General features: G+C 35.0%; 1 protein-coding gene across 1 annotated transcript; it reads right to left on the bottom strand.

Annotated features, from left to right (window-relative positions):
* Positions 1 to 11,679: 11,679 nt before the first annotated feature.
* On the bottom strand, positions 11,680 to 12,618 carry LOC118828795 (olfactory receptor 4F6-like). The gene has a single exon (XM_036735661.1). The coding sequence runs from the start codon at positions 12,616 to 12,618 to the stop codon at positions 11,680 to 11,682; it is 939 nt and encodes a 312-aa protein (XP_036591556.1).
* Positions 12,619 to 19,718: the final 7,100 nt, after the last annotated feature.

A 19,718-nucleotide genomic window follows, 5' to 3' on the forward strand; every position in this document is an offset into this window, starting at 1 on the left:
GTTTTGACCAGAACAGCCAAGGGAAGAAGCAGGTAATGGGTCACCTGAGAGAAGAAGGGTGTGAGGAGAAATTACCTAAACAAAAATCTTTTGCAATTTTGTATGCCAATTTTTAAATCTTTCCTGGTAACTGTGGCTGAGGAAGAATCCCTAAAGATTGTTTAAAAAAAAGTCTACTTTCAAAAGAGAAGAATGAAAATTATCTTATGTCCAGAAATTTTAATCTGCTTTCCTCAATGAACAGATAGGAAAAGAAACAGTATAGTGATTCTTAAATGAACAACCTACAATGTGAAGGGTAAAACATGACCAAGAAATCTATTTGGGAAAAAATAAACATAACAACTAAAAGAAAACAAATGGCTGGTTGCCAAGCAGTTTGTAGATTCCTAGATTTGTAGTCAAGAAGCCGTGAATAAAAATCACACCTCTGACATTTACTATTTGTATGATCATGGACATTTAATTTCTCTGAGTCTCAATTTCTTCATCTGTAAAATGGGAAGAAGAATATCTGTATTTATCTCAGCAGATTGTTGTGAGGCTCAAATAAGATAATGAACATAAAATGCTTTGCAACCTTTAAAGCATTATATAAAAAGCAATTATTAGTGGTATTACTTAATTTTTATTTATTTTACTTTTAATTTATTGAATAAAACAAGTATTTCCATAACATAGTGCAATAAAAAACATGATTGCACATGAAACTGCTCATTTATAATGTACAACTTGCTATTCCTTTAAATATATAATAAAGTTATCATGTAAATTTCCTTTTTTCCTCTTTTCTTCTCTCCCCCCATCCTAGAGATGGCTACCATTAGTCAAAAATAAGTATATAGACACATATATATACATATACATATATGTAAAATCTTTCTCTGGATATAAATACTTTAGTCACTTAATGTGTATATAATGAGGAGAGGTGAACAAAGTTGTGTCTGGCAACATGAAGAAATGAGTCTCAATACATTGTCAGGAAGTCAGGGAAGAGCTCTGCAGAAATATGTCCATGACTTTTTAAAAAATAATAATAAACCAATTTTGGTTTTATTTAGATTACTGTGGTCACTGCATGTGAATATTTCCCTTGGTTCTACTCTCTTCCCTCTGCATCAATTCTTACATGGCTTTTGCCATTTCTATGAGTTCTTCATATTCATTGCTTCATGGGGCACAATAGTATCACATTTCATTTATATCCTAGGAAAAGATACTGATTTTAAAGTATAAATAAAAGTTATTAACTGGGTGGGAAAAAACAATGTCACACAATCTTTAAAACTCACTTCCATTTCTGTCACATACCACTTGATTGAACTAAGCAAATGTAAAGGGGTCTTTGATAAAACATACGTGAAGGAGCCTACAGTTTCCCATTTTTATTTTTATTCCTTGGAATTTTCTCTCAAATACTTTAGGTAAAAAACAGCATCTAACATTCCCTTGCTGTCTTCCTATGTCTCTTAGAACACTTTTGTACATAGCTGACACTAAATCATTACCAAGGGGTAACGCTGATAAAATCACTGTACTTCACTATTTTCCCACTTAAAACTATATTAAGAGAATCAATTAACTTATGATAAGCCAGACAAGCCAGAAATGTGTTTTGATGGATGACCATTACAATATTTATAGGATGAAAAGTGGGTGCAAAATAATCCTTTAAAAGAAATTGAAAAGATCAAGAAGAATGAAATTAAGACAAGTTAAAGAGTAAAGACAAGTATTATATCAGTTACCAAAAATTAAATGAGTCAGATATATCACTGTCATTTAGCTCTAGTGTCTAAAGTATCTTTAGTTCTTTTTTATTAAATTTTTTAGTTAATAGAAATCTATTTATCTCCCATCCCCCCGCCCCATTGAAAAGCAAAACAAAACAAGATCCTTTTAACAAATATCCGTAGTCAAGCAAAACAGGTTCCCTCATTGAATGTGAGGAAAAAAAATATGTCTCATTCTTCACCATTAAGTCATTCACTTCTCTGTCAGGAAACTGATACACGCTTCACTATCAGTCCTCTAGACTCATGGATGATCATTGAGTGGTTCAGAGTTCATATGGCTTTCAAAATTATTTTTACAGTGTTATTGTTTTGGTTTAAGTTATTCTCCTAGTTCTGATTATTTTATTCTTCATTAGCTTATACAAGTCTTCAAAATTATTCATTTTTATAATATTGATATTATAGTATAAATTGTTCTTCTGATTCTGCTCAGTTCACTCTGCATCAGTTCATGCAAGTCTTCTGTGTCTCATTGAGATCATCTTTTTTCCTCATTTCATACAACAAAATATTTTTCCATTACAATCATATACCATGATTTGTTTAGCCATTCCATAATAGATAGACACTACCTTAGTTTCCAGTTCTTTGCACCACAGGGAGAGTCGTTATAAACATTTTTGTGATACATATATAGATATATGTGCATATCCATATTATATATATATATATATATATGTGTGTGTGTGTATGTATATAACCTTTTTCTCTTTCTTTGATCTAGCAGAAGCCTAGCAGAAGTATTACAGGGACAAATTGCATTCACTGATTAGTAACCTTTCCTGGATAATTCCAAATTGTTTTCCAGAGTGGTTGTAACTATTCATAGCTCCAACAGGAGTGCATCAACATGCCTGTTTTCCAGAGGTATTAGGAGGTTCAAATGAGATAAAGGATGTAAATTATTACCATTTATTATTATTAGCTCACAGTAAGCAAGGCTTCAATCTGATAATGACTATATTTCTTGAGTCCTCTGCTGGACTCCTAATGAGCTCTGGTAAATGTTTAATAACCAGATTGGGATGAGGGGGAATAACATAAGTACACATGCTCTTAAGTTTAGTTTCCATTAATACTTTCTTAAGTCTAGACAGTCAACCAACAATAAATCAAGCCCTAACTTTCAGCAACTGCAAATTCCTGAAGTGTTCATACTCACACTGAAAATTCAACAATTCACCCTCCAGTCTGAACTGGCTCTAGAACATTCCTGCTTTTTTCCCCATTGCCTCTCCAACATTTGTCAATTTTCTTTTTTTTCTGTCTTCATCACACTAGTGAGTGTGATTTGCTTTAATTTGCATTTCTCTAATTAACAGTGATTTGGAACTTTTTTCATATGGCTATAGCTAGCTTGAGCTTCTTCCTTTGAGAACATCCTGTTCATATCTTCCACTATTTTTCAGGTGGGAAATGGCTCTTATTCTTATAAATTTAAATCAGTTCCTTATGTATCTTAGAAATGAAATGTTGCAAGTTCCTGGTTAATTATTTCTCTTTTAATCTTAGCTTTATTGGATTTTGTGTAAAAATATTTTAATTTTATGTAATCAAAATTATCTTCTGTGATACTCTTTATCCCTTCTTTGGTCATGAAATTTTTCTCTATTCATAGATCTCATAGATAACTTTTTCCTAATTTCTCTAATTTATTCATGATGAGACCTTTGATACCTAAGTCCTATCCATTTATAGCTTGTCTTGGTAACTAAGTTGAGAAGCTACAGGAATAAAATAGATTCCTGTATCAGAGAGTAGTTTACTTGCCTCTCCTGGTCTTATTCCAGAATGGAGCTAATTAAAATTATCCATAAGCAAATTCCATAACAATGTAAGCTCAAGAGGCACCCTTAAAGATGGTAGAGAAAGTTTCATACACTATCTCTGCAAGCATATTTTAGACAGAAGAGTTAAATGGTGGTCAAGGCAAGAGTAATTTCCCTATTACTATACCACTACTCTTCTAATCACCCAGGCCACCAACCTAGATGGATGCCATCCTCAACTCCTTGCCCTCTCTTACCTCCCATATCTAATCTGTCACCAGGTCCTATTGTTTCTACCTTCATAACATTTCTCATATATGGCCCCTTCTCTCCTCTGATACTGCCACCACTTTGGAGCATGCCCTTCTCACCTCACACCTGGACTATTGCAATAGCCCACTGATAGGTCTCCCTGCCTCAAATATCTCTTCACCTCTCCAGGCCATCCTCCACTCAGCTGTCAAAGTGATCTTCCTAAAGTGTAGGTTGGACCTTGTCATCCCAACTCACCTACTCAATGAACCCCAGCAGCTCCCTGTTTCCTCCAGGAGTAAATATAAAATCATCTGTCTTTTAAACTCCTTCATAACCTGACCGCCTTCCAAGGCAAAATATGGACTTTCAATAAAATAGAGGACTTTCAAGCTTTCTCAGTGAAAAGACCAGAGCTGAATAGAAAATTTGACTTTCAAACACAAGAATCACGAGAAGCATGAAAAGGTAAACAAGAAAGAGAAATCATAAGGGACTTACTAAAGTTAAACTGTTTCGTTTACATTCCTACATGGAAAGGTGATGTGTATGATTAGTGAGACCTCAGTATCATAGTAGCTGAAAGAAATATGCATATATATGTGTGTGTGTGTGTATGCATATATATATACATATGTGTGTGTCTATGTATGTATATATGTAGGTATATATATATGTATATATACATACATATATAGACAGAGGGCACAGGGTGAATTGAATATGAAGGGATGTTATCTAAAAAAGTAAAATCACATTAAGGGACAAGAGAGGAATATACTGGGATCGGGAGAAAGGGAGAGATAGAATGGGGTAAATTATTTCACATAAAAGTGGCAAAAAAAGTGGTTCTCCAGGAAGGGAAGAGGGGGAAGGTGAGGAGGAATGAGTAAATCTTGCTCTCATCAGATTTGACCTGAGGAGGGAATACTATACACACTCAATTGGGTATCTTATCCCACAGGAAATAAGGAGGAAGAAGTTAAAAAAGGGGGGATGATAAAAGGGAAGGCAGACAGGGGGAGGAGGTAATCAAAAACAAACACTTTCGAAAAGGGACAGGGTCAAGGGAGCAAATTCAATAAAGGGGGATAGGTTAGGAAGGAGCAAAACATAGTTAATCTTTCACAACATGAGTATTGTGGAAGGGTTTTACATAATGATACACATGTGGACTATGTTGAATTGCTTGCCTTCTTAGGGAGGGTGGGTGGGGCGGGAAGAGGGGAGAGAATTTGGAACTCAAAGTTGTAAAAACAGACATTCAAAAACAACAAAAAAAAGGTTTTGCATGCAACTAGGAAATAAGATACACAGGCAATGGGGAATAGAAATTTATCTTGCCCTACAAGAGAAGAAAAGAAAGGGGGATGGGAGGGGAGTGGGGTGACAGATGGGAGGGCTGATTGAGGAATGGGGCAACCAGAATATATGGCATCTTGGAGGGGGTGGGAGGGTAAAAATGGGGAGAAAATTTGTAATTCAAACTTTTGTGAAAATCAATGCTGAAAACTAAATATATTAAACAAATTTTTAAAAAAAGAAAAAAGAAAAAAATAACTTGACCCCTTCCTACCTTTCCAATCCTCTTACCTTTTACTTCCCTCTCTGTACTCCATGATCCAATGATGCTGGCCACCTTACTTTTTCTCACATGCAACACTCTAGTTCTTGACTCTAGACATTTTCACTGGCTGTGCCCTTCTCTCCTTCCTCATCTCCACCACGTAATTTCCCTGATTTCCTTCAAGTCTCAGATAAAGTGCCACATTCTACAAGAACCCCTTCCTGGTCCTCTTTACCTTAATGCCTTTCCTCTGAGATTATCTCCAATTTATTCAGTACATATCTTTTTATATATAGTTGCTTGTATATTGTCTCCCTCATTAGAATGTAAGCTCCTTGGGACCAGGGACTGTTTTTGTTTTGCCTTTCTTTATATCCCCAACACTTACCACATCTGGTAGGTTCTTAATAAATACTTATCGACTTGATAAGGTATTTGTTTCTGACAATAATAATAATAATGGGCATAGTTTAGCATGGATTCCTATAAAGACTTATCTAAGCTAAGGAAAGATAAAATTGGCTATATAGGATCATAAATTAATACACTTAGAGCTGTAAGAGATCAGAAAGCTTAAGTAACTGACCCTGAGTTATACAGGTGGTAACTGACAGAACCCAGGAGAATAATCTGCTCTGATTATTTTGAATTGTATTATGCTAGTAAGGGAAAAAATGTCCAAAACAGCCAGAAGATCTGGCATTGTATTTTAACAGAATATTGAGCCCATACATTCCATTTCAAAAAAGTGACTTGTGAGTCCACAAAGAAAGGAAAGAGTCAAATGACTTTATAGTATTAAAAAAACTCAGTCCAAACTTAGAATCAAGATGATGCAACAGGAAGAATTAGACTGATGCTCACTTATACACATTTTGATAAGAAAGATCTGGATTTATTACTAAACTATAGAGTGTTCAGGGCCTCCACACATGGACCCTGAGAACATTTCTCCACATTGAAGGTGTTCTCTGGATCAGTGGCCACTCAAAATCATAGCTCATGAACCCTCTGCAACATACTACTTTTATTGTGCCAACCAGCTCAAAGCAAAGACATGTAACCAAACAATATAACAAGTTAAGAAGCAAGAAAAGTTATTCATGTTTTCCCATAGTGTACACTCTCCTACAGGCTACCATACCAAATGTAATGAAGGGCACACATGAGCACACATGTAACTAAGGGTCACACCTTGAAGGAGTACAAGTAGAAAATGTATATGGACAAGGAACATGTATGAAAAGACACATGACAGAAACACTTGACCAGTGCATGTATCTCTGGCCAGGGTGCACATATGGGAACTCAGACCTTCAGTGCTGCAAAACCAATAATGACCTCTGATGATATAATCTTGCTACTCTCTGCTAAATGACCTATCTCTCCACTGAGCATAGTGTCATCTCCATTAGAATCTTCTCATGGTCAGAGTTGCTTTCCATTAGTCTTTATTCAGTCTCTTCAGAGTCATATGGTGTTCTCTGCTACCATCTTCCATAGTGGAGAAATTGGCTGCCCTCTCTCTGTAAAGGAAGCACTGGAATTCTGTCAGTGTGTAGCCTAGAGCAATGATCCACTGCACCCAGCCTGACAGCCTGAAAAAGCTAGAAATGTAATGCTAAGATTTTATATAATGTTGATTGATTTTTCCTGAAGCAATCAACTAGGCAACTTGGAGTTACAAAATTCTTTTTAATGTTTGTCAAATTCCTAATCTTAACATATGTACAAGAGTCTCCTTGTTGGAGAAGACCTTTTAAAATTCCACTTTGCTGTTCTGAGTCATTTGGGGGAGGGGAGCCGGGAATTAATAAATAGCATCATATTGAATTCTCTGCATGTTTGGACTGTGCAGATATTGTCTGTGGTAAAAAAAAAGCTCATTTCCATCTCATTAGATCCTTAGCTACCTTCAAAACTGATCTCCGATACCACCTCACACATAAAATCTATCCTTATTCCCTTGGTTGTTGGTGTTCTATCTCTCCGCCAATTGTCTTATATTTGTTTGTCTGAGTGTATGCTGTATCCTCTAGTAAAATAAAAACATCTTGAGCCAAGAGTTATTTTTAATTTTCTCTTTGTACTCCAACATCTAGCAAAGTGCTTCATACATAGTAGATGATTAATAAATGTTTGTGGAATTTGCAAAAACTTGCCTGTTCTTTGCTTGTATTGTCATCAGGTATATCCTTGATTTTTGAGTCAGTGTTATCATCTATAATTTTTCCCATTCTTTTGATACGCTTCCTCAGTGCTTTCAAGTTGGCTCATTTATAGTATGTATTTCTTCACTGTGTATGGTTAGTTGGTCTAGTCCTACTGCAATTGGACTTCACAACTTTGTTTTCTCAAATGTCATTTCAATTTCCCCTTATGGCCCTTTGGGGGACTGATATTCTAAGGTTTAAATGTGGTGATCCGATTAATGCTGATAAGATTATATCATTATGGTCCTTGACACATATGTTCTATTTTTATTCTATTTGACAAATCTAGTTATTTGTTGTCCTTCTGCCACTTTCATCTATGAATGCTCTTGGAATGATATTCCTTAGTTGGGTGTCACACCAAAATTTCTGAAGACTTATTTTCACCTCACCATTTTAAACTATTTTATGAGGTGCTACTGCTCATAATTTTTTGTCATCCTTCTCTGTGATGGTTTACAATGAGTTTGTATTCTAAGTCATGGTTGCCCTTGGCTTCAACCTCTATCTGCCTGTCACAGAGACCAAAGGTTTTCTAGCTAAGGTGATTTCTGGGTTCTTCTGTCTTCTTCCTTCTGTTAACTGTTTGGAGTTGAATAAATGCCAAAAAGACAACATTTGTTGGTCACACTTTGGGAACCACAGATATCATAAGTTGTTTTGAATGAGGTATAACTAACGAGTGTCACTATACAGTGCAAAATTTGTCTGAGAAGGGCTTTCCCACCTCCCAATTGGAAAGAGAAGGAGTTGATCTCTCTTAATCAAAGCCTTTCTCATCCCACTGGGTCAATTCAAGAACATTATCTCTCCTTTAGTCCCCACCTGTACTCACCAACCCCTTCTTTGGGCTTGTAGGCTGAAGTTTTGCCAGAAACTCTGAAGTTCAAAGTGACCTGATCTAGACAAAATGAAGAGAGCTTGTTTAATTTGAGGGGAAAAGAAAAACTCCAGATTCAGTTTAAACTCTGCATTTCAATTATATTCAGAGAAGGTCATGATAAGAAGAAAGTCCCCGTATTCAACAAAACATTTATAGCAGCATTTTGGGGGAGAAAAACATTGGAAACAAAGTAAATGCTCATTATTTGGGAAATGGCAAAACAAATTGTGGTATACAAATGTAATGGAATATTACTATACTGTAAGAAATGAAAAATACAATAAATACAGAAAAGCCTGGAAAGATCTACATGTTCTACTACTGAATGAAGTAAGCAGAGCCAAGAAAACATTATACACGATGACTACAACAATGTAAATCAAAAGAACGATCACAAAATAAATCAAAAATTTATGTTGCAAAGTTACAAAGAACAAGCATGGCCCCAAAGAAGAGGTAGGAAGATAGCTTCACCTCCATTCTTTTTTCAGATATGGAAAGCCCGTGGATGTAGTACATTGAATTTACTGTCAAAGGGCTTTTTGATGTATTTGCTCATTTTTGCCTTCCCTTTTTTTCTTTGAAGCATATTATTTGTTATATGGGATGGTTCTCTGGGAGGGAAGAAGAGAGGTATACTATAAGAAATTTTGAATGTAAGAAAACAAAAGATAACAATAAAAAAAATTAAAAATCAACTCTACCTTTCCAGAAGTTTAATAAAAGTCATTCATCAAAAAAAATCATCATCATAAGATTCTCTCACATACACATCAGGCCTCCAAGCAGGAAAATCTTTAACATTTAGACAGATATTCAGATGTCTGATCTGTTTAAATCCTGTGTATTTCTAGCTAACCACGGGCATCACTACACATAATTAAAGACAGATAGGTATCTAAAGCTATTAAGACTGACATTATCTTTCTGTAGCAAAATTTGACTTTAAAGTACAATTGGCAAATAAGTAACTGAAAAGAACAAAAAGCTCTGTATTTTATCCTTTCAGATATCCATCTCTTTAGTTATCCATCCTTTCAGATAAAAAGGGAGAGAGGAAAGAATAAAGCTATTAAGGTTGAAGTTATCTTTATGTAGCAAAATTTGGCTTTAAAGTACAATTGGCAAATAAGTAACTTAAAAAAAAACAAAAAGCTCTGTATTTTGTCCTTTCAGATGTCCATCCTTTCCAATGAAAAAGGAGGGAGGAAAGAATAAAGGAGGATTACTTCAATAGCCACCTGAATCTTTGGCCAGGGGAAAATTCACAAACAGTTGGGCATGTCTCACACACTGACCATAGATGACACATCTGCTCCCAAGGAATGAAGAAAACTTAACAGCACTGGCACTATTTTTGATTTATTAAAAAAATATGATGACAAAAAGCCACTATGAGCAATTATTCCATTGTGTTCTATAATTTCAGGAAAAATACTTTGGTTTTTTATTTATTTTTCTCTGCTATGTTAAAATAAAATTGACCAATAAAAAAAGTTGCAAGTATTCAGTTACACTTTTAAATGAATTTTTATTCATCAAAACAGCATTTACATACATTTGAAAATACAAATATATATATATATGTGCAAGTCATCATTCAATCTACAGAAAATATGGTCCCGAATATATGATATTATCAAGCTGCATATTATTGGACCTACATAAAAATCTAAATGACAATGCTCAGTATATAGATTTTCAGACTGCTTTGCAATAATTACCAGGCTCCACAAAGATCACTGACTCACAGGTTGGGAACTACTGGTTTAAATAAAGAACAAACCAAGACAAGGCAGTAAATAAGCACAACAAAGAATGTGGACATTACAATAGGGTGTAACATTTGTTCAGAAAACCTGAAGAACTATACAGAAAATGACTTAAATGAAAAATTCACATACAGTATCCAAAAGATTGCACATGTGTCCCTGAAAGTGACTTCCAGACAACAGTTTTATAGAAAAGGGAAGGGAAGTGGCAACATGGCATAGAGAGAGAGAGTCCGCCTTAAAGAAAAAAAGTCCTGGCTTCAAGTTCTATCACTAACACTTACTGGTTGTGTGACCCAAGACAAGTCATTTAACCTCTCAATGCTCTAGGTAGCTCTCTAAGTAACAGAGAAGGTGCCAAATTGCTTTACTAGGGAGAGTTCCCTGAAGCAGTTCCATATACTAGTGAATTCAGAGTCACTCTCTATTCCTATTCTATTCCGGCTTTTTTAAAAGTGCTTAAAGGCAGCAAGTTACAACGGAAAGAGCACTGGGTATAGAGTCAAAGGACCTACATTCATATCCCACTTAGTATCTATGTAAACTTGGGCAAATCACTTAATCTTCCTGGGCCTGAGTTTCCTCACCTGTAAAAATAAGGAGGCTTGGCTAGAAGGCTCTAAAGTCTATTCTGATTCTTTGGTTTTAATGATCTGATGAGCCACCATGTGCGACAGCAGCCATCCAGACAGTCTTGAATAATAACCAGGAAGGATATAATTCTGAATCTAATGTCTAACTATTCAGAGGTGAAAAGAACTTAGAGTCCATCAAGTCCATCTCCATTTTGGAGATGAGAAAACTGAAGGTGAGAGAGGTTAGAGACTCGACCTTGGTCACTCAGCTATTAAGTGTCTAAGGTAGGATTAAACTCTTGGCCAGGGGAAAGTTCATTAATAATTGGGCGTGTCTCCCACTCTCATCACAGATATTCCATTTGCTCCCATCCCATTTGCTCCCAATGGATGAATAAAATGATAGAATTTATACCATTTTTGGTTGATTTTTAAAATGACGAGAAAAAGACCAGTGTGAGCAACTATTCCATAGTGTTGCATAATTTTCAGGAAATATGCCTTGGTTTTTGTTTGTTCTATGGTCTTAATGATTCAGTGATCTGACGTGGCTCACCACATGTGATAACAGCCATCAGGACAGTCTTGAATAATAACCAAGAAAGACATTACAGTCTCAGACTCAAGTCTTGCTGACTCCAAGCCAAATTCTCCATCCACTGTACAACCCTGCCGTCTCCATTGTCTTTGGCATATAGAGTCTTAGGAAGGACTTAGACAATTGAGAACAAGAATCCTGAGAAGAAACCTTATTCCACCACAGTGTTTAAACACTAACTAAGATGACTTCTAACATCTCAGCAGTTACACTTGTGTCTCCAATCTGTTTTGCAGCTTCAAACTATGTATTTAAGACAACTTCCTGGAACTCGTGATGTTACTGAACAGCTTCCTCATTGCTACCTTCATCTCTTTATTCCTGAATGTATAGATGACAGGATTCATAAAAGGAGTGATAAGTGCATCAAAGATGGCAAGAAACTTATCTATTGGCAATGTGGGGAATGGCCATACATAGACAATGATGCATGGACCAAAGAAAAAGATCACTACTGTGATGTGAGCTGACAGGGTGGAGAGGGCTTTGGATGAACCACCTGGAGAGTGTTTACGAACAGTGACCAGTATGAAGATGTAAGAAACAATCAATGCAAAGAAAGTGCCCATGGAGATGAAGCCACTGTTAGCAGTGACCAAGAACTCCAGTCTATAGGTATCCATGCATGCAAGTTTGATGAACCTCGGAAAATCACAATAAAAACTATCTACTTTATTAGGGCCACAGAAAGGTAAATTTACAACAAAAGCCAATTGCATCATAGAGTGTATAAAGCCAATACTCCAAGACACCATCAAAAGCAAGATGCACCTTCTCAAGCTCATAATGATCAGGTAGTGAAGAGGCTTACATATTGCAATGTATCGATCAAAGGCCATTACTATAAGGAGCACCATCTCAGTACCCCCAACAGTGTGAATAAAGAACATCTGGGTAATGCAGCCATTCCAAGAGATGACTTTGCGCTTTCTGAAGAGATCAGAAATCATCTTAGGGGTTGCAATACTGCAAACACATGTGTCAATGAAAGAGAGGTTAGCCAGCAGAAAGTACATGGGTGAGTGTAATCGGGCATCAGCAATAACTGTCAGTACAATAAGGAGGTTTCCTAACATGCTTGCCACATAAAACACTGAGAAGAACAGAAACAGAGAAACTCTCATCTCCTGAGAACTTGCGAGTCCCAACAGAACAAATTCATACACCGCAGACTCATTTGATCCATCCATTAACTCAGTTTGCAGAGTAGATTCTGGAATTTACCTGAAGAAAATAATAAGAAGAAAATAGAATTATTGGCATCAAAAGCAGACAGCTTGAGTGGATAAGGCTTCAAACTTCAAAAATCTTATATTGCTTTATTATATTGTATGGCTGGATTAGTAAATATAAATAAATAAATAAATGGTTAGTAAATATAACAGAACTCAAACTCACAATTAAATGTGATTTCCTTCCAATTATTCATCTCATAAGATTATAAAGTTATTCTTATGTTGATGGGAGGGGAGGGACACAGATTGGGTTTTGCAAACAAATTTGCCTTTTTTTAAAAGCCATTCACATAAATTGCTCCCTTGTATCTAGTATCTCAAACACGATTTAAACCCAAGTCTTCTTGACACCAACTCTTGTGTACTATCCACTATACTGCAGTAGGAATTTTTATTACTTCTTAATTCATTTATTACTTAATATTCATATATAAATAATTAAAGGATATGAAGAGACATTGTGGAGAAAAAATCTATTTAATAGCATAATTTTCTATTATGCTATAAGATCCTCACAGACAAGGACAGTGTCATTTGTCATGTTTGTGTCTTTAACATCTGATATAGTAACTTGGACATAAAGGTTCCTTGAATTCAAATCCTGGTTCTGGCACTAACTATCCATGTGACCTCAGGCAAGTCACTTAATCTTGGAAAGACTAATTTTCCTCATATATGAAGTGAAGGGTGTTGGACTAGTTTATGTCTAATATCTCTTCCAACTCCAAATCTGGTGTAATGTTCATAAGAAAATAAATGCCTGTTAAATTTATTTAATTGAATTTTTACTTCATTTCATAGAAACTGGATGAAAATTCTAGCGATATTATGAGGAATGTCCATGTATAGAAATAGTTGGTAAAGATATTACAATTCCTCCAAACAAATCTATATTAGTAAAATAAAGTGTATTTTTAATATCATCAGTGGCAGCAAGTCATCCTATGAGAAGTCATTGGAACAAAATCAGGTGGGTTAAGGGAATCATCCAGCTGTCTAAAATGAAGCAAAGTGAAGAGAGAGCTATTCTTTCATGGTTCATAACCCAGTCAGCTACACATTTCACAAAAGCAGTATTCACATAGTCATGGGACATGGATTTCAGTGGCTTCTTCTAAATCTCTGATCCTTTATTTGGGAAAGAAATTTGTCACTTTACCCTACATTGACCCGGCATTCACTCAGAAACTTCTGGGAAGAGAAATACATAATACTCCTTTTCAACCCTTGTCTTTCCCCATTTTTTCCAACTATAAACAGTAGCCCACCATATACCCACCACAAGTAGAATAATCACTGGGACTGTCTCTAAGATGTACTTGGCTATTACTACCAAATGAAGGAGGATGCTTTATGCAAGAAGACTGCACTGGGACTCAGGACACTCAGTATTTTCTCCCTACTCAGCTACTGTTCAGCTATGTGGTCTCATGGAACTTAGATAACCTAGATATTCTCTTTCAGTCATAACAGTATACGAGTGTGGTTTTTTTAAAATACAAAAGAAAGGATACAGGAATTTTAGCGAAACATTATAAATGTTTGAGAGAGAGAGAGAAACTAAATGGAGCACCTCAATTCAAAAAATTCCACTCTTTGAATATGGCATTTGTATCTACTCAAGGGACTTCACAGACTTTCCATTTGTTATGTATATTATTTTTTACCTAGTTAAATGGTCATGACAAGAATGTCATGCCTGCTTCTACCAGAATCACTTTCTGGGGTCTCAACTTATATTTTTCTTAATTTGCAAGGAAATGGTCAGCATGCTGTAATAGATTCACAACCAACATGGTGATGAATAAAATAGATGACCTATATTCTGAACTAGGAATAATCATTCTAGAAAGACTCTCAAAAGGTCATCTGATCCAGCCCCTGTCTTCTACTATATGCAAACCATGCCAAACTCATAATCTTTTATCTCCCTCAGGCTACAAGGACTGACAATTCACTGCCTTGCTTTGTATGAAAAACCTATGCCTGTTCACTCCAACAGTCAAAAAGTTTCCCTTATATTCAAATTAAATCTCTTCTGCTTTACTTTAAGTCCATTTCTTATTATTTGTTGTTCTCTCATCATGAAGAACAATTGAGCAGCATTCCTCTCCTTATAATCATCCATATATTTAAAGTCATAAAAAGCCATCACCCCATAATCTTCCCTTCTCAATATTCTGCAACTCCGTTTCCTCCCAGACATCCCTCAGAAAATTTACTTTCCTTTCTTTCAATCAGGTTTGTCAGTCTGCTTTTGAACCCTCTTCACAGAAGAGAACAGAAGAAATTTTAGGAAGAGGAAATAACGAGGAAGCAGGATAGCATTCGTACTACATGTTAAATTTAATGTCTATGTTAAAAATGTTGTATTTGAAAATATTCATGCTTATTTACCTCTTTATTTTGATAATACAAAGTGCAAATAATATTTAAATAAGGGTCTGCAAAGCATGCCAACAGAAGTTTTTATTCCATTTGGTAAATGTATACAAATACCATGACTTTTTTGTTTGCATTTGTTCATGCTATTTTTGTTATCAGAACCATATTGTTCACTGTCAATGGAGGGCTTTTATTTACAGGGAGGATGGTGAAAAGGGCACCAAAAAAGAAAAGAAAGCCTATGCAGCCTTTTAAAAGGTCTAAAGGGGATACAGACAATGATGGCAGCCTTGACAGTATCATGTTAAATGTAATATATTCTTTTCATATATAATAGAAAATCACAGTTTTGTGTATTATGTTTTTCTTTGTTGTATGTGGAGTAGTTCATGTTTATTGATGCATGTCAAATTCATAATAAAGAAAGAATTTGAATGTATCTTTGGTATAGGCAGCAAGTAAGTAACTATTAGTAAATAACTCAATTCTTGAATTGATATCCCACTCATGTGCTTGACCTAACTCATACTGATAACTCCAGACTCACTCCTATATGGTGGGTGGGTGTCTTGGGTCCCTGGCCCTGGGTAAAAACTAAGGGTCATTTCACAGAATATTTACCCTTTTCTACACTCTAGAATACTTCATATTTATTCTGTGGTGCTCAGATCCTTCCTAGATGTTATTTTTACTACATAAAAACCAGTATCTCACTCATTTACACAAATGTTAATTCTAGCCAAGCCTCTCTGCCACTGAAATCTGAAGAAATCTATTCTTCCTGTGGTGAGCTTTATATCGTATTTTTCCAACCTACCTACGCTGAGGCAGCAGCATATTCAAGGAGTCCAACAGTCGCTAACAGCTCATCCTGCACAGACAACCATATAAAATGCTCCCATAGGAGGCAAAGCAGCTAATGAGCCACCCTGGTAAGTGCAGAGACAGGGATGGCTTACTTGAGCTTTCTTGACCAAGGGAATTGTCTCCTTCAATCATATTGTTTTGACCAGAACAGCCAAGGGAAGAAGCAGGTAATGGGTCACCTGAGAGAAGAAGGGTGTGAGGAGAAATTACCTAAACAAATAATCTTTTGCAATTTTGTATGCCAATTTTTAAATCTTTCCTGGTAACTGTGGCTGAGGAAGAATCCCTAAAGATTGTTTAAAAAAAAGTCTACTTTCAAAAGAGAAGAATGAAAATTATCTTATGTCCAGAAATTTTAATCTGCTTTCCACAATGAACAGATAGGAAAAGAAACAGTATAGCGATTCTTAAATGAACAACCTACAATGTGAAGGGTAAAACATGACCAAGAAATCTATTTGGGGAAAAATAAACATAATAACTAAATGAAAACAAATGGCTAGTTGCCAAGCAGTTTGTAGATTCCTAGATTTGTAGTCAAGAAGCCGTGAATAAAAATCACACCTCTGACATTTACTATTTGTATGATCATGGACATTTAATTTCTCTGAGTCTCAATTTCTTCATCTGTAAAATGGGAAGAAGAATACCTGTATTTATCTCAGCAGATGGTTGTGAGGCTCAAATAAGATAACGCATATAAAATGCTTTGCAACCTTTAAAGCATTATATAAAAAGCAATTATTAGTAACATCACTTTATTATTATTTTATTTATTTTTAATTTATTGAATAAAACGAGCACTTCCACAACATAATGTAATAAAAAACATGATTGCACATGAAACTGCACATTTATAATGTACAACTTGTTATTCCTTTTAAATATATAATAAAGTTATCATGTAAATTTCTTTTTTACCTTTTTTCTTCTCTCTCTCCCCATCCTAGAGATGGCTAGTATTAGGCACAAATAGGTACAAATATATATATACATATATATATATGTACACATATATGTAAAATCCCTTCTGTGGATGTAAATACTTTAGTCACTTAATGTGTATATAATGAGGAGAGATCAACAAAGTTGTATCTGGTAGCATGAAGAAATGAGTCCCAATACATTGTCAGGAAGTCAGGGAAGAGTTCTGCAGAAATATGTCCACGACTTTTTAAAAAGTAATAATAAACCAATTTTGGTTTTGTTTAGATTACTGTGGTCACTGCATGTGAATTTTTCCCTTGGTTCTGCTCTCTTCCCTCTGCATTAATTCTTACATGTCTTTTGCCATTTCTATGAGTTCCTCATATTCATTGCTTCATGGGGCACAATAGTATCACATTTCATTTATATCCTAGGAAAAGATACTGATTTTAAAGTATAAATAAAAGTTATTAACTGGGTGGGAAAAAACAATGTCACACGATCTTTAAAACTCACTTCCATTTCTATCACATACCACTTGATTGAACTAAGCAAGCATAAAGGGGTCTTTGATAAAACATATGTGAAGGAGCCTACAATTTCTAATTTTGATTTTTATTCATTGGAATTTTCTCTCAAATACTTTAGGTAAAAAACAGCATCTAATATTCCCTTGCTATCTTCCTATGTCTCTTAGAACACTTTTGTACATAGCTGATACTAAATCATTATCAAGGGGTAAGTAACCTTGATAAAATCACTGTACTTCACTATTTTTCCCACTTAAAACTATATTAAAAGAATCAATCAACTTATGATAGGCCAGACAAGCCAGAAATGTGTTTTGATGGATGACCATTACAATATTTATAGGATGAAAAGTGGGTGCAAAATAATCCTTTAAAAGAAATTGAAAAGATCAAGAAGAATGAAATTAAGACGAGTAAAGACAAGTATTATATCAGTTACCAAAAATTAAATGAGTCAGATATATCACTGTCATTTAGCTCTAGTGTCTAAAGTATCTTTAGTTCTTTTTTATTAAATTTTTTAGTTAATAGAAATCTATTTATCTCCCATCCCCCCGCCCCATTGAAAAGCAAAACAAAACAAGATCCTTTTAGCAAATATACATAGTCAAGCAAAACAAATTCCCTCATTGAATGTAAGGAAAAAAATATATGCCTCATTCTTCACCATTAAGTCATTCACTTCTCTGTCAGGAAACTGATACATGCTTCACTATCAGTCCTCTAGACTCATGAAGCATCATTGAGCGGTTCAGAGTTCATATGGCTTTCAAAATTATTTTTACAGTGTTATTGTTTTGGTTTAAGTTATTCTCCTAGTTCTGATTATTTTATTCTTCATTAGCTTATACAATTCTTCAAAATTATTCATTTTTATAATATTGATATTATAGTATAAATTGTTCTTCTGATTCTGTTCACTTCACTCTGCATCAGTTCATACAAGTCTTCTGTGTCTCATTGAAATCATCTTTTTTTCCTCATTTCATACAACAAAATATTTTTCCATTACAATCATATACCATGATTTGTTTAGCCATTCCATAATAGATAGACACTACCTTAGTTTCCAGTTCTTTGCACCACAGGGAGAGTCGTTATAAACATTTTTGTGATACATATATAGATATATGTGCATATCCATATATATATATATATATATATGTGTGTGTATGTATATAACCTTTTTCTCTTTCTTTGATCTAGCAGAAGCCTAGCAGAAGTATTACAGGGACAAATGGCATTCACTGATTAGTAACCTTTCCTGGATAATTCCAAATTGTTTTCCAGAGTGGTTGTAACTATTCATAGCTCCAACAGGAGTGCATCAACATGCCTGTTTTCCAGAGGTATTAGGAGGCTCAAATGAGATAAAGGATATAAATTATTACTATTTATTATTATTAGCTCACAGAAAGCAAGACTTCAACCTGATAATGACTACATTTCCTGAGTCCTCTGCTGGACTCCTAATGAGCTCTGGTAAATGTTTAATAACCAGATTGGGATGAGGGGGAATAACATAAGTACACATGCTCTTAAGTTTAGTTTCCATTAATACTTTCTTAAGTCTAGACAGTCAACCAACAATAAATCAAGCCCTAACTTTCAGCAACTGCAAATTCCTGAAGTGTTCATACTCACACTGAAAATTCAACAATTGATCCTCTAGAATTGATGGCTCTAGAACATCCCTGCTGTTTTCCCCACTGCCTCTCCAACATTTGTCAATTTTTTTCTGTCTTTATCACTCTAGTGGGTGTGATTTCCTTTAATTTGCATTTCTCTCATTAACAGTGACTTGGAACTTTTTTATGGCTATAGATAGCCTGGGCTTCTTCCCTTGAGAACATCCTGTTCATATCTTAGACTATTTTTAAGTTGGGGAATGGCTCTTATTCTTATAAATTTAAATCAGTTCCTTATATCTCTTGGAAATGAGATGTTGCAAAGTTCCTAGTTAATTATTTCTCTTTTAATCTTAGCTTTATTGGACTTTGTGTAAAAATATTTCAATTTTATGTAATCAAAATTATCTTCTGTGATACCCTTTATCCCTTCTTTGGTCATGAAATTTTCTCTATTCATAGATCTCATAGATAACTTTTTTCTTATTTCTCTAACTTATTCATGATGTGACCTTTGATACCAAAGTCTTATCCATTTATAGCTTGTCTTGGTAACTAAGTTGAGAAGCTACAGGAATAAAATAGATTCCTGTATCAGAGAGTAGTTTACTTGCCTCTCCTGGTCTTATTCCAGAATAGCACTAATTAAAATTATCCATAAGAAAATTCCATAACAATGCAAGCTCATGAGGCACACTTAAAGATGATAAAGAAAGCT

Source organism: Trichosurus vulpecula, chromosome 8 (genome assembly GCF_011100635.1).
Source record: "Trichosurus vulpecula isolate mTriVul1 chromosome 8, mTriVul1.pri, whole genome shotgun sequence".
NCBI lineage: Eukaryota > Metazoa > Chordata > Mammalia > Diprotodontia > Phalangeridae > Trichosurus > Trichosurus vulpecula.